The 15,640-nt window shown below is 37.6% G+C and overlaps 1 protein-coding gene across 6 annotated transcripts in view; it reads right to left on the bottom strand.

Moving 5' to 3' along the window:
* The window catches only part of LONRF3 (LON peptidase N-terminal domain and ring finger 3), a 33,567-nt gene that overhangs the window by 13,556 nt on the left and 4,371 nt on the right, over nucleotides 1-15,640 (bottom strand). For 2 of the 6 annotated variants that reach the window (XR_013923836.1, XR_013923837.1), the window contains exons 4-12: nucleotides 15,338-15,493; nucleotides 13,711-13,951; nucleotides 12,934-13,024; nucleotides 10,005-10,119; nucleotides 9,462-9,583; nucleotides 8,698-8,856; nucleotides 7,503-7,665; nucleotides 6,529-6,678; nucleotides 4,531-5,797 (exon numbers count right to left, since the gene is read on the bottom strand). Coding sequence is in view for 3 of the 6 variants with exons in the window: in XM_080365710.1 (XP_080221836.1) it covers nucleotides 5,639-5,797; nucleotides 6,529-6,678; nucleotides 7,503-7,665; nucleotides 8,698-8,856; nucleotides 9,462-9,583; nucleotides 10,005-10,119; nucleotides 12,934-13,024; nucleotides 13,711-13,951; nucleotides 15,338-15,493 (1,356 nt within the window). In the remaining 3 variants the exon portion in view is untranslated. Of the gene's footprint in view, nucleotides 1-52; nucleotides 5,798-6,528; nucleotides 6,679-7,502; nucleotides 7,666-8,697; nucleotides 8,857-9,461; nucleotides 9,584-10,004; nucleotides 10,120-12,933; nucleotides 13,025-13,710; nucleotides 13,952-15,337; nucleotides 15,494-15,640 lie in introns of those variants that run through there. The other 4 variants (XR_013923838.1, XM_080365710.1, XM_080365709.1 and 1 more) reach the window with 3 other exon arrangements.

Below are 15,640 nucleotides of genomic sequence, written 5' to 3'. Positions count from 1 at the left end.
TCACGTGTAATATCTGTTCACCTCTAGTAGTTTTGTTATGCAAGCCAAAGAGTAAAGAACACAAAAATTTTAATTAGCAAACAACTGTCCACACAGACATTGTTGGTACAACATAGTTATAAGTACATCTACAAACACATACAGGTTCTTTGGACTATGATTTTTTAAAATATATTTTATATGACAATGTGAACAAATCTGGAAAAAGCAAAATTACTTCAACCTTATGTAGAGGTAGCTGAACAGTACTCCGTTCAGTGATATGAGAGTATAACTTAGGTTGCATTTCAAGTTTATTACAGTGCACAAAAGGATGTTTTACAAACAAATGGAATATACAAGTCCACAAAACTTTTTATTTAAAATGGCTTGATATACTTCTGGCACTCTAGTAACCACATAGCTTGATGGAATTAAATTGGACAAGTATATGGTTCCAAATTAAGACATCTTACACAGATAGTCTTTTGCTCCTCATTTTTATACTTCTCCCGTTCCTCACCAGGGAATTATAGACGCTGTTACATTGTTTTTGCTACACTTCTGCTCTGTAAACCTTTGTTCTGCAAATTGAATGTAAAGATTTAAAGGTGCATATGTTTGTACTTATAAAATATATGGCTATGACTATTAAAAAGCTCAAGAATGGCAATAACAGAATACAGGCACTTCTATGTGAGGGTTACTTTAGACCTTATGAAACTTCAACATTAGTAAGCACTTCACATGATACCTGGATGAGTAAGTCAATGTAGTAGTTCAGGTTTTTTATTATTCACCATTTTAATCCTGTCTAAGCAGATTAGTTTCTTGTCCTCAGACAATATTTATTTAGCAAAGTGTTTCAAAATAGTGACTCTGCTGAAACTACCATTTTTCTGTAGCTATAAGACTTTCAGTGATTTACTGGGCTTTGGAATAAACCCCAGGATCCTAAACCATCTGCTGCACCAGTTACAAGTTAGGTTGTGAAGCTGAAACTGAGTGAGAACTAAGCAGGGGTTGAAAGTAGGGATTCAGTTCATCTGACGTAGGACTCGGGGGAACGCGGAGCACTATCCTAAGTGCATATAGTTCCGCTGGATTTATATGCACAGAAAACCTGTAGTTAAGTTACACTTTCATTTAAATAATAGTTTGTGAACATGTTCTCCATTCCTAAACACTGCATTTAAATATAATTCCTATCTGTCAGTCATTTAAACACCAGTAAAACCTCAGCACCAAGTAGAAATCATTAAAATGAAATTTTTTCACGACGAGAACAATCAGCAAGGGAATAATCTCCCCTGGGAAGCGGTGGATTACCCGACATCGGATACTTAAGATTCAGCTGGACAGGGTGCTGGGCCATCTTGTCTAGATCGTGCTTTTGCCAAGAAAGTTTGGACCAGGTGATCCCTGAGGTCCCTTCCAACCTGGTATTCTATGATTCTATGAAAAGACCATCTAAAACAAAACTTAATTTTATAAAGCTCTTTCTCTACAGCACAGATTAATCCAGACCTGCTACATCCAAACCTACCTTTTTTTTTTTTTTTGTTAGATTAAAATAATCTTTGGATTAAGAAATCCATGGTTCAGGTGTTCTGCTAGTAAGTAGTCAGGACAGAAGGGCAGGCCAAGGAACAGGTCAGCCATTCAGTATGACAGCTGGTATCTCTTATTGCTACAAAGGTAACGAAAGATATCAGCACTTAAAAAAAAAAAAAAAGAAAAAGGAACTTTTACAACTAATGCCAGAATGTCACTTAAGACTTGGTATGGCAGTGGCCTATCACACTATTTTATCATTTCATTATTAAAACTACTAAACTAGTTCCCACAACCGTGTCTGAGTCCACTCTCAGGTTATGTGATTTCTCCTATTAATCCAGCCCTATCTCTGGTTTGCTTTCCACCAAGTCATGCTAGCCAAGATAATAGCTATTTTCATAGAAACATATCCCCTTAAGGTATTCTAGGCAAAGGAGCATGTAAGACAAAGCACAGTTATTCTGAGTGTCCTAAACCTGTCTATAACAGGAATGAAAAATTACTATTACTTTCTGCAGAAAACTTCATTTTTAATTAGAAGCCACATAATGTGTATGTACAGAGATTTGGAAAGGTGATACAGCCAGTCTTTGTTATTTAATGTATTTTGTTAAATACTTCATTTACAGAAAAGTGAGATATTTCAGATTAACAAAACTATATATTACAAATGCAAGTCTAAAACTTCCAAGAAGTTGCTGGGAGATGTTCAGGTGATATTACCCAGGAGACTGGCATTTAGAGTTTGAGCTACTCTTTGTTCTCTCTCTGCCTGCGTTACAGAAGACTTGCTTTTTGTACTCCCCACAGCCTTTATTTTTAAAGGGAGATAGAAATAAATTTTATTTCTGAGGAAATGTGATCAATTTATTTCAGTAATCCTAACTCAGTGACCTAAGGTCAATGGAAACTGACTTCTGTGAAGCACAGGCAAGAAGCCTATGCATTACTTATGTCCTCACAACAAAGATTAATCAGTACTTCTGGCCACATAGGAAATGCAAGTTTGTGTTATGATTTTTTTTTTTAAAACAGGACTGGTTACAGGACTGGGTTCAGTGTCTAGAAAAATCTGAAAAGCTTAAATAAAATACTCCCCCAATTAGCATTTTATCTGATCAATGCCATTTCTGTAATGAATTTTGAAGTATTTTAAAATCTGTTAGGCTGCTTATTCACATATCTAATAAACATTGCATTTACATCCTTGTACTGATTACTACAACTGAAAAAAATCAATACTGTGGCATAACTAGAAGATTTCTTTTGTTTTTAAACCTCATTACTGAAACTTTACAGTCTCAGCTTACTGAAGGCTAAAGCTACTTCTTGTCTAGCTTTTCCTGGACAGGTCTGTGTTCTCTAGCAAATCTATTGCTCAGTATTTTCTTTTCTTCTGATGGCATTTATAGACTTTAGCTATTAATCTAGGATGTGCAGCCATAAAGCAGTCCCAGACAGAACACCACTGTACACATACAGATGAATTTTCCTCATGTGTTCAGTTTGTTGTGCATATGCAGATCAACTGTACGCATGACATGCGGTAAGCCATGTTTCCAGGTTGCAACAAATGCACTGGGCATTCATGAAAGGGGCATGTAGAGAAGTTTCTGCTTAGGAGATTCTGGCAGCTTTACTAAAGGCTCATAGAAAAGCCAGTATTCACTTTTAAAATCAAGGGTTCTTTCCATGTCAATTTCTAAATCAACAAAATAGGCTGACTATAAATATGTGGAAGATGTAGCATGCAGGCAAGAAGAACAATGACATCAGTGAGAAAACAGTTTAAAATAGGTATTTAAGGTCCTTTTCTCACAGGTAAGAGTAACAAAGTGACAACTTTCTTCTACGGGAGCAATATAAGCCCCTTATGTTATGCAATAATACATAATGGTTTAAGGAAGAATTGCATTTAACACAGCTTCACTTCCAAACAAGTAGAAATCACTTTGTTATTGACTTAATGATGACAAATGCCATAGCAGGTGTCAGCCACCATACACTTGTTACTGTTCAGAACATGTATGTATTTCTAGATGTTGTTTACAGAGAAGCTTGTAAAGTACCACCTATGGAAGAAGTACAGCGATCTAGCAGTGTGGAAGTAGCATTTCTAGAGCAGCTCAATGCAATCACAGGATACATATTCCATTTGCATCACAAGGTTGAAACACGTTTGTCTTCCATTCGTTTCTTTGGTACCCTTATGGAGAAGTTCTATAGAATTTAACAAGAGGGGGAAAAAAGGTAGTTTTATGGAAACTTAACAGTATGGAAATTACTTTTACACTAACAAATAGTTCTGATGAGATGACGGAAAACACATGTAGAACTGACATTAAGTTTTACTGCAATTTTTCATAAAGGCATGGAATGGCAAAGAGTGCTATCCCGGGTAAAAATAAGGAAATGTGTTGCATTCCATAACATTCTCAATTCAATCTATTTTTTGCCCCTGAAAAGGAAAACAGTAGCTTAGAATGAAAGGCCTGGTTCTGCTCACATTGAAACCAGTTAAAGTCCAGAGTCAGATGAGGCAAGATCAGTCCCAGACAGTGGTACACTGAAAGCAATAGAAGCAGCAAAACAAGTATATGAACTGTTGATCTAAATAATCAAACCCAAGATACTTCCTACTCTCATTTGTGCCCTATTTTCACCTGTTTTATAGCTAGAAGTAATCATGCTAAAATTCACTTCTTTTCCTTGGGAGTTAATGATTATTAGCAACACTACCCAATCTCTTAAGAGAAATGCAATGGCTGGGTAGAGTTTGAAGCTAACAGAAACCTGAAGATGGGATGAAATGAATAGCATTTATTACAACATATTCTTTCTTATGTGATACAAACTGCACTCTCAGTCCTACAGTTCAAAATAACTCCCCCTCCCCCAAACACACTCCAAACCCAAATCCCACCACACAATTGAAAGAAAACTGATCTTAACAGCAAGAAGAGTTGATATAAAAAAATTTATGTGGTAACCTACAATGAAATGATAGCAGTACTTTCAGTTTTCTTCAGGAGAAGCGACTTCTCATACATTGTGGCTTTTTCTTCGCAGTTATTTGTAGCCATTATCCATTCTTGCAAGAAGGAGTTCAGATATACATTAAACTCCAAGTTACTCTCTGTTCTGTGAAAAACTAGGGGATAGATCCTTCTGTCACCACTACGGCCAATTCCCACTGACATCAGCTAATCAGTACTTGAATTTACTCAAGCACTTAAACACTCATGCTTAAGGTTAAGCATGTGCTTGACTCTTTTGTGGTATCAGGAACCAAGTTGCAAGCATAGGATCAAGCTCCAACAACTGTGCTTGAGTTCTCAGACATAATCTGTATATTCAAAGACTTCACAGCAGGCTGTTTCAGGGGGAAAAAAAAAAATCCTTCTTAAGCTACAGTAGAACTGGGGATAAGTAGAAAAACATTCAAAGTATTTGAACACAAATATGAAAATTATCAAAGCAGTTGCTTGTGCACTGCTAGAGTTATCATTTTGCCCCCAGTCATAAATACAGGGTAAAAACACTATAAATAAATAGAGCAGCTCACTTTCCTTTAGGGAATGAACACATAAATAATATACATTTTGAAACAAAAACTTATAGTGCAAAAATAAATTATCGAACAGAAGTTGTGAACATTATTTTACACAATGCTATATAAAACCTGAACCATTTGGAATAAAAGACTTTGCAGTTCACTGAAATAATGCATTAACATTATTATTTCTGCTTCACATTAAACTGCACAGTTTATCCTTTATCCACTAAAAAAATAAAAATAAAATAAATTAAAAAACCCTTAAGCTTTTTAAAAGATTTATGGCAAACAAGATCACTTTTTGTTCTATCACATTTGTTATTAATTTAGCAGTGCAGTGATTGAATAATCATCTGAGAGTTCCAAATGGAAACTACTGAAGTATCCATAAACATCCCTTGCTCTTTAGAACTCATTTTCTTTGAAATTCAGGCTTGAAACATCCTGACACTCAAATCTGTAAGACATTATTGCAGTTAGATGAAGTTACAAGAGACAGTCTACAGTCAAGTACTGTGGGAGACTTCACAGCTCTCCTTCTCACCATCACCGTGATCTCGTACGAGACATGAATGTAAGGACACGTCTGATGCCATTCAAGCGGTCTTTGAGGGATTTCATGGCAAGGAAAGGGAGCTGAGCTCTGTTCTCAAGTGGAAGGACAGCTAAGACCCACCAGCACCAGGCTGGCCCGTTAGGGTTAGCCTGCAGTAAGGGGGGGAAAAATAGAAATTAGGGTAAACATACACGGTACAGTCTTAGTTTTGAAGATTTAACTTTGAAAACACGGTATTTTGATAGCCATCTAGGCAACAGGTCATTTCATCGCCAGATGGCTTGTGACTACAGGCTGGCTTGAAACAAATTGCAACCAAATTGCACTTTTCCTAAAAGTAGAATTTTGAAGGCAGAAGCAAGATGCATTTCTATCAACAATCTATAGGTTGGGCCTTCTAAATTTTTATTTTGTTCCCACATCATTATTAGTATTTTAGCCCCATATTGTTATCGGCCCAGTTCTTTGGGATTCCTGCCTCCCTTCATACTTCATGTCACTACTTTGTATTTAGTTTTGTTATTATATTCTGTTGTTTTAGATGTTATTTTACCATTTGCAGTCCTTGAACAAGTTTCCTCTTGTCTATTTTCTCTCAGTCATTTAACTAGGGAAGCAGAGTAGGTAAAAAGGCATTTAAGTCTCCTGGGATCCATGCGGTCAGTTAAGGAGTCTCAGGAAGTTACCAAGTCTAAACAGGAGCTTTTTGTTCACAACTGTGCTACCACTGGTGTATGGCAACATAACTTCGCTACTTCGCTTATGCAGGATAAATAATATGAATACTCTTCTTAGTCTTATAACACAGTGCCTCCCAGCTTATCGGATAGCCCTGCTATTTCTGTCTCTAGCAGTTACATAAACCACTGACTCCGGATACCTGTGGGTCAGGATCCTTAGCTGGCATTGGACCAAAATGACTGAGAATTCGACTTTTGAGTGCTTGCTTGAGGGAGTTAAACCACATATATGCCTGATCATAGACTGAATCATGGAGAACAAGTAATGCAGCATACTCTTGTCCTTGCACCTGAAACAAGCAAAGAGAGGGAAGCTTACCGTTAGTTCAGTCTGCATGTTGGGGAAGGCACAACATTAGTTTTTAGGATTTTCTGGGGTGGGTAGAGCAAAGGAAAAGAAAAAAGTATGCCAAAAAGAGTTCCAGGATAAATCCTGAAAGCTATTTTGGTGTTCCCTGTTCTGCTCCCCATCCATCAAATCCTTCACTTTCCTACCCTACATTCTAAGCCAATGACACCTATTTACAGAACATGCACTTTCTGGATTGCTATATGAAAAGACTTACATAAACCATGACATAATACAGAAGAGATTATGCAAAGCCTTTTTAATTAGTAGCAGCTCCTCAGAGTAGACATCTTCCCATTGTATACCAAAGGCTCATACATCACTCATTGTCCTCTGCCTATATTTTTTAAATAAAAATTAATGTACATTATTTTGAAGGTCTAGCAGACCCAATCCTGCTGCTTCTTACCTGAATGGGAGTTTTCTAATTGGCTTCTATGCAAATGGAGGCAGGTGTCCCTTCCTGTCCCATCCCCCCTTGTAAACTGTAGTTATTCTGTCTAGAAGAGTGGTAAGATCTAACCCCGGATTCACTTCCTTTTGTCTTCTGCTAAAAAATTCTAGGAGAAACACTCTTCAGTATATGGGCAGTGTATGTGCATGTCTGTGGTAACTGACGTTTCCCATCTTTAACCATGAGCAGTTAGTAAATACCACCAATCTGTTTTACTCTAAACTGTTCTACAAAAGAGAACTCACTGAAAACGTATGTGCTCAGAATTTTACACATAATACACAGTTTAAATTAAGTATTTCTAAATTTACCTTTTGATCCTCAATGTACTCAATATCTGCTGTATTGTAACCATCACGCTGGCTGTGCTGTATCACCTTAAACCTCCTCTTGCCAATGCTGTCTACAACAGAGCGGCCATCAGCAAAGAATTCAACATTTCTTATCTCCAGAATGCAGCCATAATCTGCAAACCTATTGAAATCAGAACAAAAGCAAGTAAACAAGTCTTATTCTCTCCACCCTTAGTTCCACAGAACTGCCACACAGCCAGTCCCCACCACAAAGGTATTTACCAGTGTCAGCTCATTTCTATTGTTCATAGTACTGACCTGCTGTAGTTCAAATTATTCCACAATTGTTTTTAAAACTATCAGGAAGATTCAGGCTGTCTAATCTGATTAACACTAACTGCATGTTTTGGAATACAGGGAGCATCTTATGAAATTGAAAGTTAGACAGCTCAGAAGCACACTTTCTCCATAATCCTAGTCTGTTCAGTCAATTTGTACAGAAGAACAAGTGCAATACAGGGTATTAGAATCGTGGAAGGACTATGGAAATCCATGTTTTCCTACAATTTCAGCAGATTTTACTTTGTAGGCATGTATTTTCTGTACATCATACTTTTTATGGTGTATACATACCCCATCATAAAAAGGGGGAGGAAAGCTAAATACAGAGACAGACATTAAATTACCCAAGACTGACCGCAAGTGGCTCAACGCAAACGCTCAACCAGTAATTATGAAGGTTCTGCCGTACCTCTGCGGCCTCCACTATATCCAGAACATGAGGCTATAAAGGTATCCCAATAACTTAGCTACTCTTTCCATAATTTTAAAAAACTAAGCTCACCAATACACCTTATTGCCATTTCAATTTGATTTCTTGTGCCAAAACATTCAACAGATTTCAAAACAGTAGGAAATATACATGAAAAGGAAGTGTTACACAAGACGTCTGCAGCTTAACTGTGTATAATATACATTAGCTGTGTATGTTTCAAGAAAAATGGGTAGTCCTATTAGTCAGAATCTAAGTGCTTTTAAGAAAAAAAACTTCAGTCTTCGCAATGTCTTTAACCATCAGAATTAGAAAGAAACTTTCTCTACTGGAAAACTATCACAGGTATTACAGCCATGGACCTTTCTGCATCTCTCCAAAGAAACTCGCTCCAGACTAAGTGGGGTATATCACACGGTCCAGAGCATGCTGCTCACTCACCCCTTTACTGGGTCACTGATGCACATCCCAAACTGTTTGGTGCCAGTCTCCATGCACCTTCGAATCATCAGGCGGTAACAAGGCTCAAAGATGTGCAGGGGGCATGGGACTGTAGGATACGCCATCGTGCAGACAAATATAGGAACATTCTTATTTAGGCTGTAAGAAAGAAAGGACAAATCAGAGACGGTATTTTTACCAAAGTACTGACAAGGCATGAAATACATTTTATGCAGTAACATACTTTTTAATATTATAACATCTTTAGGATGAAGTTCAAACTAAAATTATTTCCCCCCTTAATTGACTAGACATTATGAAAGTAGTATACCACTTGCTAGTAGAAGAATTTTTAGTTATGCTTTCTGGTTTTGCTAGTGAGAGCAAAAACACATCTCTATTAATACTTTTATTTACTTCATTCTCCTTAATCCCATTTCTTTTCTACCCAGCACATTCCAACTCCCAGCCTGTGAGACCACTTCCACCTATTGTCTCACACTGTGGCTTTCATGGAAGGCCACTGAAAGCAACCACACTGCATTTATAAAGCAGCCTTCTTGCTTGCGTTTGTTTAGCACAGTGTCCAGTTTTTATGCTAACTCAAAGCACAATTTCACCTGGACCCTGTTCTCTCTGAAGTCACATGACATTAAGAAGCTCCTTTGTCAGCATCTTCGCTCGTGTTCCACAGCGGCAGGAGCCATTCATCAGCTAACAGCAGTAGTATTAAAGACTGGATTTTATATAACTGGATTACATACTTGGAAAGCTCTGCTATTTCCTCTTCGTAAATCTTTCTTCTTTCAGTGAGTTCCTCTGGAAGATATCTAGCTATTAACTCCTCCATTAGTACTGTTTTACAGTATTTCCTCATAGCCAAGCACTGCAATAAAAACATATCCAAGCAATTACAGATATGTCTAGCATTTCCACATGTATGGTGCCCATGCACAAGCAGTCATCTCTTAGCTCCATTTTCTTACGTCTACAGCAAATCAAAATGATCTTTTAAGCTTGCACTGCCACTAAAGAGTTGTTCATTGAACTATTCCCTGTGTTATGGGCATTTTGTTGGGAAACCTGGGAAGTAAAGTCACCTACAGATTTTTTAAGTACAGGTCTGGCCCCAAGGTCTGAACAGAGGATACTATCCATGCTTTAAGTCAGAAGAACATTTTAAGAATCACATTCTTAAGTTATATAGTATTTCCTTCGAGCAGGGAAATATCAAAGGTTTCTGAAGGTGCTACTTGATCCTATTCTATGCCCTTGAATTTATGCTGAGAAGATCCAAGCCTCATTACCTCCGAGAGCCCTTCCTTGCACAAGGGACATTTTGGGTTGTGATCCAGGCATCTCTCAAGACATTTGAGACAGAAGGTGTGTCCACAAGGTGTAGTGACAGGTTCATAGAAGAGCCTGGATTGGCAAATCCAAAAACAAAGAGACAACAATATTGTGTACTGAAGTAAAAGAAAAAGCTGCTACCAAAAAAGTTGTTCCCTGCTTTTCACTTTTTCAACCTACTTCTGTATTTATTCAACTTTCTTATTGCCACCTAACGTGAAAGGCAGCCCAAGAACTCTAATTTCAATGGATGTGAAAAAGCATATTGTCATTAACTTCCAACAAGCCAGGATTTAATTTTCCTCTGTGTGAGTGATAAATAGAAGCAGAAGTTGGACCATCTGACTTTCTGTAATGAAATTGAGCAATACTTGCATCACTATTACTGTGGAAATCATGTGATTACTTGTATGTGTAGAGCTAAGCACAAAATTGCTATTTGCAGTAACAGTCCACATAAGTGATTGCAATAAACTATTATTGCCAACTCTAATGGGGACTGGGAAAGCAGTTTTGTTGGAATAGACAGGTTTTTACCTTCGAATTACTGCTTTTCTGGAAAGTTAGTGGCATTAGGTTCATGTTTCATCTACAAAAATATTTAAATGTGTAAGGCCAGGTCTTCAAAGTATCACAGTATCTAATCATTACCCATTTACCTCTGTGACACTTACTTTCATGTAAGGATTTTCCACTTATGTGATATTGCAAAGTGATGTTTCCTTGCCAATAAGTATCTTAAGGAAATGTAAATAATACGGAAGCATTTTTTTTTTAAATAGAAAACATTCAAAACTAGGAACAAGCTGTTAGGCATCTGCTATAACTTACAACATACTGTCTAAGCATTTTAAGGTCTCAAATATTAATCTAATTTAATTAAATTAATAAGTTTACTTTAAAATATTACCATTTATCAAAACAGTACTCTAAGTTCTATTACACATGTGGAAATTGTAAGAATGCAAACCCACATTTGTTAGCATCTTTGACAAGATAAGTGTATTTAAGAGTGTAACTGGCTCTGAACAGGAGTGTCATAGCCAGTTTATTTATAGTAACTAATGACATTGAATATTGACATTTAGGCAAGGGAACATACGAAGTACCACCTAAAATACCACACCTATCTTATTGCAGCTTGACTGTATATTGAACTCTTGCAAATCGTTTCATGAACAGAACCCTCACTTCACCAAGGCTACCTTATTCCTTTAAGCAAAGTAAAATACTGAGTTCTACAATGTTTCAGTGAGCAGTGCTTTGCATATGTAATCACTACTTGATCTGAAACACTAGCATAAAGACAAGAAATCCCTGCTAAAACGCGTGAGTCTGCTCTGGCTCTCACAAAAGCCAGCTGCAGCTTTTTCCTAATGACTCTGAGGGGACCTGGACCAAACCTCCTGACTTACAGGAAGAAACACTATACACCAAGATTTCTCATGACATCATTTCAAGCTATTCTAACAGCAGAAAATAAATATACACTCCTGCTGAGTAATGCTCCTTCGCTTCTCACCACTATGTTGCTTTGACTATTATTTTTTCTCTTCTGCTTGCTGTTGGAGGAAATATAGATCAATAACATTTTGGCCACTCCATCAAACAAATAGGTTAATAACAGCTCCTGCAGTTAATTGCGAACAGGTCAGTAGGTTACTAGGTAATTAGTTCAAAGTATCTCAGGATCCAAATCCCTAAGATACTTCTGAAGAACATAGCAGGAAACAATTATAATCCATCTGCATTAATAGCAAGATAAAGATCTTGTGACCACTTCCCTTAGCCCAAGCCTTCATTGTTGCAGTGATGTTAAAAGTAACATCCTTCTACATGCAAGGTCTGTATTTGTGATTGCAATTACAAGACCAGCATCACTATCCTCTATACCATAAGGGAATCTGCATCCTTGAGCCAATTCCTTTAAAAATGTATTGTAGTCTGGCTGTTTCTGATTTAACATAGAGGATGAGGAAATAGGGCTAATTAATTTTATTAAAAACATCTGAAAAATGCTTTGTGGACATAATGATCATAAGCATGCAGACTCATTAAAACCAGCTAAGACTAATTGTGTGGCTTTCTGTTAGAGGAAAGTTTTGCTCTTAGCAGTATCAAGTGTTTTGACAGCTGTATAAACTTTTGGAGCATGTTTCAGCTGTAGGCAGACAGGGAGGGGGGCAGATCTGGTTTATTCCAAGCAGAAGCAAACCAGACTTGAAGATTTCAGTTTGTCTGAAGTAAATTGAAGGGCACCCCTTTCCCCTGCATACAAATAATAAAACAAAGCAACCCCAGAATTCTCAAAGTACAGGCCTTCAGAAATAAATCCACAAAGATGCTGTCTGCTATTTAAGGATATATATCTCAAGCAATAGAGGAAAAACCCATGCTCTTGTTTGCTTGCAAGATCCTTCTGTTGCAATAGTAGCAACATGGTATTTACATGTAAACTTGGAATAGTCATTGTATGAGGTCTCTTTAGCTACTTTATGCTTTGTATAACATCATACACAGCTCTACAAATACCAGAGGACAAACTGTGGTTTCATGCACTACATGTGTCAGTGGGTGGGTGTGTGTAAGTCATGGCAAGAAATCTTTCCGACACCTTCAATAACATGTTTCCTCAATGTGACCTTATAGGCCCTTTCCCAAACAATCACTAGGCTAGAGCAGATCAAGAAGTTCCTACTTATCAACAGTGTTCAGAACCAAAGGTCTCCAAATGCACCACTGGAGTAACAATTATAATAAGAACTAATTTCAAGTCAGCGGGAAAAAGTAAGTACCATTTATGGTACTTTATGACCATCTAGGTCATAAAAGGAAAAAGAGATACAGCTTAAAAGGTGAAGACGTCTGTGAGAACACAATGGATACCTCATACATAGGGAGCAGTCCAAGTCTGATGGATCCACAAATTCAAATGGAATATGTTGTCCAGTACTGTTCCCCTTAGTATCAACTGTATCTATCAATAACAAAACACACATTATACACAGCTCTGTTCAATTACATTAAACAACGGTACCCCATGTATCTACAAGCAGCATCTGATATTTACATGTGTATTGCAGTGAACCATTAAGCATCATTACAATAATTTCTATGCAAAGCATCAAATTCAGTCTTGGCACAAATCAGCATACCTCCCCTTAGTTTCAGTGACATTATACCCACTTATAAAGGGTTGAATTTAGCCTTGCATTAACAATTAATGTCAAAACATTTTTTTATTCGTGTTGAAAGTCTAAAGGGAGAAAAATTCTTCTGTCATACCATTGTAAATACATCCCACAGCATGAAAACAAGGCCAGGTATCATGAACTAACAGAAGTTGTGCTTTTACACAAATTTTTATTGATCCAGAAAGTGCTAAGATTACGTGCAACATTGATGTTCCTTAAAATACTCAGAGCTCAACTATAACAAAAACTTGACCCAACCTTCTTCGCCCAGCCCTCACCTTTTTTAGAATTTTTTTTTTTTTACACAGACAAGAAAGATTCCACATCATGCCCTGATCAGGCTGAAGTGAAAATATAAAAGCCAAAATGTAAAAATCTAACTTGGACCCTCTTCCTCTTAAGTTTTATAAAAGTAAAATTCCCACTGACTGCATGCCACAGAACTTCTCCTGTGCATAGTTAAACATACCTTTCTTCATCAGTTTGCAGGGTACCTCAGCATTTCGCATCTCCTCTGAGCAGCACTTCCTTTTCAGGAGGTTGCACTTCTCAGAAATGAGAAAAGTAGACTCTGGCATGGAGGCAAGTTTGTTCTCCTCTGAGCAGTCCTTTTTGCTCTCTGTGATTTGTATAGATTTCCTCAAACTACCAGAAGTAGTTACATTTGGTTCCTCTTGAACAGGAAAACCCTTTTTCTGTTCCACATTTACCTATGTGAAGAAAGGACTGACATTAGACCAATCTCCCAACAACTTGGTAAGAAAATAAAAAACCCAAACCTGTCACAAATTTTAATATTATGGATCACCAGGAAGGACTTTGTAGGTCAAGAAGCATCAGTTTGAGCATTGCTGTGTCAGGGCCTGATTTTAATGGAGGGGGAAAAAAAGGCAACGAACTATTCCCACCACCCCACCATGGCACTGAATATTTTCAGCCTTTATGTGTGGCTTTATAGCTTGGCCATGAAACTTGATTCAGGCAGAAATGTGGCTAGATCTCAGGTGAAATATATTGTTATCACTTAACCCATGGAAAAATGCACATTGTTTATATCATAATGATGGTATCAACCATCAAAGCCACCAAACCAATGCAAGTCTATTTTAAGGAAGCAGTATAAACACAAAATTTATAACTGAGATATCGCACCGAGCTTCCTTTAGCAAGACACATTTCTTTTGTAAAGGATAAAACAATCAGTCTTGATCCTGTTATGGCTACAGAACAGCCTGGGAGCAGCCATTACACAGGACGTCACCTATCAGCTTGTCACATCAACTCCCCGATGAACCTGAAAGCAGATACCGTGGATTTTGACCAGGAGCTGTGGTGATGCGTAACAGGAACATGAGTGAACTGTGCCTCAAATTATTTCATGAAAGGGTCATACAAAAGGATTTCTTATCAGAATTTCCCAACAGCCTTTCCAGAAGGCACTGTCGCTGATTGTTCTGATCAGTCTCAATAGGGCTGCTCAAAACCTACCATTTTTGTTTGTAAGGACTAGTGAAGTTTTCTCCTACACATACAGTATATGCAAAAGCTATCCTCAAAGTTCAGGTTTCAGTGAAGCGAAGGTGATCCTTACAAACCCATGAACATAAATCTCTACAGCCATTTACAAAACTGTGGCTGTGAAACCAAGTTTATGGAGTAGCTAATATAGCTTGTGGCTCGACAATAACCTCTAAGTAGTGTACAAAATCTGAATGCAGGATGATTTTGTCACCGACATCAATGACAGTTCAAGCTGAAACTGTAGATTTTAATATTTCACAGCTTTTGAGGCTCCCTCAATCCAATCTTCAGAAGCCCTTTCCCACTACCAACTAAGTGGAAGAGCTAAAGACAGTTACAGGAATAGAACTCGCTCAATTCCAGCATAAAAATCAGACCAGGGGACTTCTATTAAAGAAAAAAATCAGATAAAGAGACTTCAGTAAGTCAACATTGTTCTGTATCTTCTGAAACTCAGTAAAAATCTGAGGAAATGCATTCTTCTATCTCCCAGAGATGAAAAGGAGAGAAGGCTTCCCCATGTGAACATAACACACACAACAAATTAAGAACCACACATCAGACTTGATCTTTACCTTGAGCAACCTTTGTAGGTTATGGCTGGTGCCTCCAGATCCCACTGAATTTAGGAGATTCCCCTTTAATCTAGAGTGATGTGACAACAGCTGCAGGATATCTGGTAAGTGTTCCTGAGCATTTCCCGGGATGAGTGAAAACAAACTAAGTAGAAGCTGTGATATAAAACAGAATACTTCACTGCTTAGTTCCTTCCTTGCAACCTCTAAATGAAAAAGCAAGTAAGGGAATAGCTGAAAGAAGCATCCTTGATTTTGTTAAAACCATTTAAAGAGCCCTTTAGACTAGGGCAAGAACAAAAA

The sequence above is a fragment of the Falco punctatus genome (assembly GCF_963210335.1).
Source record: "Falco punctatus genome assembly, chromosome: 15".
Taxonomy (NCBI): domain Eukaryota; kingdom Metazoa; phylum Chordata; class Aves; order Falconiformes; family Falconidae; genus Falco; species Falco punctatus.
This window is presented reverse-complemented; position numbering and strand designations above follow the sequence as displayed.